The 3,002-nt window shown below is 40.6% G+C and overlaps 1 protein-coding gene across 1 annotated transcript in view; it reads right to left on the reverse strand.

Annotated features, from left to right (window-relative positions):
* Positions 1–2,996, reverse strand: part of LOC119838037 (casein kinase I-like) — an 8,196-nt gene extending 5,200 nt beyond the window's left edge. The window contains exons 1-5 of the mRNA XM_038363850.1: positions 2,776–2,996; positions 2,303–2,402; positions 1,271–1,373; positions 522–608; positions 6–208 (exon numbers count right to left, since the gene is read on the reverse strand). Of these exons, the coding sequence (XP_038219778.1) occupies positions 6–208; positions 522–608; positions 1,271–1,373; positions 2,303–2,402; positions 2,776–2,965 (683 nt within the window). The 5' untranslated portion in view covers positions 2,966–2,996. The remainder of the gene's footprint in view (positions 1–5; positions 209–521; positions 609–1,270; positions 1,374–2,302; positions 2,403–2,775) is intronic.
* Positions 2,997–3,002: the final 6 nt, after the last annotated feature.

A 3,002-nucleotide genomic window follows, 5' to 3' on the forward strand; every position in this document is an offset into this window, starting at 1 on the left:
GGGGCGGGGTCACCTCGTTGTTGGGCGGCGGCTGCGGCGGGTTGGCGGCGCGGCGCTGCACGGAGGGCGAGCGGCGGTCGGCGGGCGGCGCGGCGGCGGCGGCGGCGCCGCCCACGTCGTTGATCTGGTGCTTGCGCTGCCGCAGGATCGTCCAGTCGAACGTGTAGTCGTACTGGTAGTTCATCGTGCGGAACAGGATGCGGAACAGCTGCGGAGCGAGACAACACGTTCCTCATTCGTATCCAATGTACACAACTTCAAAAACTTTAGCTTAAAAATACATAAAGTAATGAATGATATTATGGAAAATGCCGATATTTATAAAAAATATAAAACATCGAAAGAAATATTTTCATCCTTATGCGTTTACTTCTATTCTAACGGTGTTGTTAATTCTAATATTAATTATTTAAACAATTAAGACAAATTTTAACTTCGATTTTTATTTTCCTAAGAAATCAATAAATAGAAGTTCTACCAATAGTATGACTATAGGTAAATTTACACAAACAACTACAAACCTGTCTGAGATACATGTAATCAGGCGACTCGTCGAACGTCAGGCCGCGGCAGTAGTTCAGATACATAGCGAACTCGGCGGGGAAGCCCTGGGTAATATCAGAGAATTTTAGAAATCGAAATGAGACATTCAATAAACACAACAGTGAACAGACACTCATCGACATATTTAAACCGAGACAAAGACATAACTTTACTTTGAATAAAATTAAATAACCTTCAAATTGAGAAATTTTGGAGGTACAGAAAAAATTTGATCACGAACCTGCTTTTTTTGCCAAGCCGTAGCAAAGCCTTATTAGGGTTCGAATCCCGCCTCTTGATCAATTTTTTTTTTTTCTATTCCTTCAAAATTTATCATTTATAAAACATTTCAATACTATAAAACTAGAAATTAAAGCTTCAAATTGTTAGAATAATACGATATGGAACTACATGGAAGGCCACTTTCAAATAAAAAAAAGAATGTAAAAATGTTTTTAATGTCGATTAAAAATTACATAAAAATTCGAGTAAGAAATCAAAATAGTGCCTCAATTTCATTCATTTCTGCAGTATAACAACTGCCAGTTTAGTACAGTTGTAGCAAAAAGCCATTAGAAATATCATTATTCAACAAAAAATTACATTACATATTAAAAAAAAAATTTGTATAAAAAATTTAAAAGACAAACGACTACAAAGATACCATTTCAATGTAAACGAATAAATAGTGGGGGGGGGGGCCCGTCGAGCCGACACCAATACTCACCTTGCACAGCACCTCAACGGGCGTGGACATCTTCTTTTCACTGATGCGCTCGTACTTCTGCTTTTTCGTGATCGCCTTGAGACCCTGCCACGGCAGCGAGCCTCTGCAGATTCAATTATATGTGTTACTAGCTAGCTGCGCCCCGCGGTTTTACCCGCGTAAGTCCATATCCCGTAGGAATATCGGAGTAAAAAGACGATTCAAAAGCTTGCTTCTATAAAGTCTTATTGAATAAATAAATGTTTAAGTTTGAGTTTAAAATGACGTGTCAGATCTGCCCAATATGTGAACAAAATTTAATGAGAATCGGTCCAGCCGTTTTGGCGGAGTATGTTAACTAACATTGTAACACAATAATTATATAATTTATATGAATTATATAAATAAGAGACATTTATATTTCTCGATTTTCAGAGCACAATAGAGACAACTTGGTTAGTAAAGAAATCAAAGAGCTTCCAAAAGATCTAAACTACTTAGATAAACTTCGTATACATTGGCATATTATGTAATTTGCATTTATTTGACTAAAACTTTCTTTAATTTGTTTCTTCGTATTTTGACTGACATCTTCTATATATTCAAAAAAAAAAACAAAACATATACATAACAAATTTCGAACGAAACTATTGTAGGGGTTATCTAACCAAAATAATATGCAATTCCTAATGGGTAACGCCAGTCATATGTAATTAGGTATTTATATCGGCCGAGAGCAATAAACATGTACGCCTTATAGTATGCCTTTAACTTAGTACACTTAAACACCTAAATCCTAAACGATATTTAGATTTATGACGATACAAAAGTGCATCTAGGCACTGGCGTAGCTAGGGGGACAAGGGCCCTGGTGCATAGGGTAAGAATCGGGCTCTCCTCCCCTCTTTCCGCCTTCCTCCCCTCTTTCAAAGCTGAGGTTAGATGACCCCCTGAGCTCCGGGGCCCTGGTGCACTGCACCACCTGGCCCTATGATAGCTACGCCACTGCATCTAGGAACAGGTCCGAGCTGCACCTGGTAGCAGTCCACTCACCTGTTAAAGTACATAAGCACGTAGCCGAGCGACTCCATGTCGTCGCGGCGCGACTGCTCGATGCCGAGGTGCGCGTTTATGGACGCGTACCGGGCCGTGCCTGTTGATTATGGACGATTTCATGAATTATTTGGACTAAATTGCAATTAGACAGAGAACGGCACATTGATTTTATGATTTATTTGCTGTGTCTTACATAGTATTGACTAGATATTGATCATTCGTTTATATAATGATTGATTGAATCGCATATGAAATCAAACATTTAATAGTGGTCAAAGGTCATAAACTGTTATTTATATATGGACAATTTCATAGTGGTCAGTTGTCAGTGGATATGTGTAATGGCAGCTACTAGAAGACCAGTTGTCCTACCGGTAGCTGTGATTCATCTGAGGTATTTTCACATCGGTCATAATCATTATATCAGTTGTCAGCGGTCAGTTGTCAGTGGTCAGTTGCCAGCAACTCACCGGTCAGGTTCTTGTCCTCGCGGTACGAGATGTGGGCGCGCGTGCGCAGGTCGCGGTACTTCTTGGCGAGGCCAAAGTCGATCATGTACAGCTTGTTGCAGTGCCGCCCGATGCCCATCAGGAAGTTGTCCGGCTTAATGTCGCGGTGGATGAAGCACTTGCAGTGGATGAACTCGACGCGACCGAGCATTTGGTCTGGAAAACGGGACGGCCGATGTTGTAATGAA

The sequence above is a fragment of the Zerene cesonia genome, chromosome 29 (genome assembly GCF_012273895.1).
Source record: "Zerene cesonia ecotype Mississippi chromosome 29, Zerene_cesonia_1.1, whole genome shotgun sequence".
In the NCBI taxonomy this organism is placed as follows: domain Eukaryota; kingdom Metazoa; phylum Arthropoda; class Insecta; order Lepidoptera; family Pieridae; genus Zerene; species Zerene cesonia.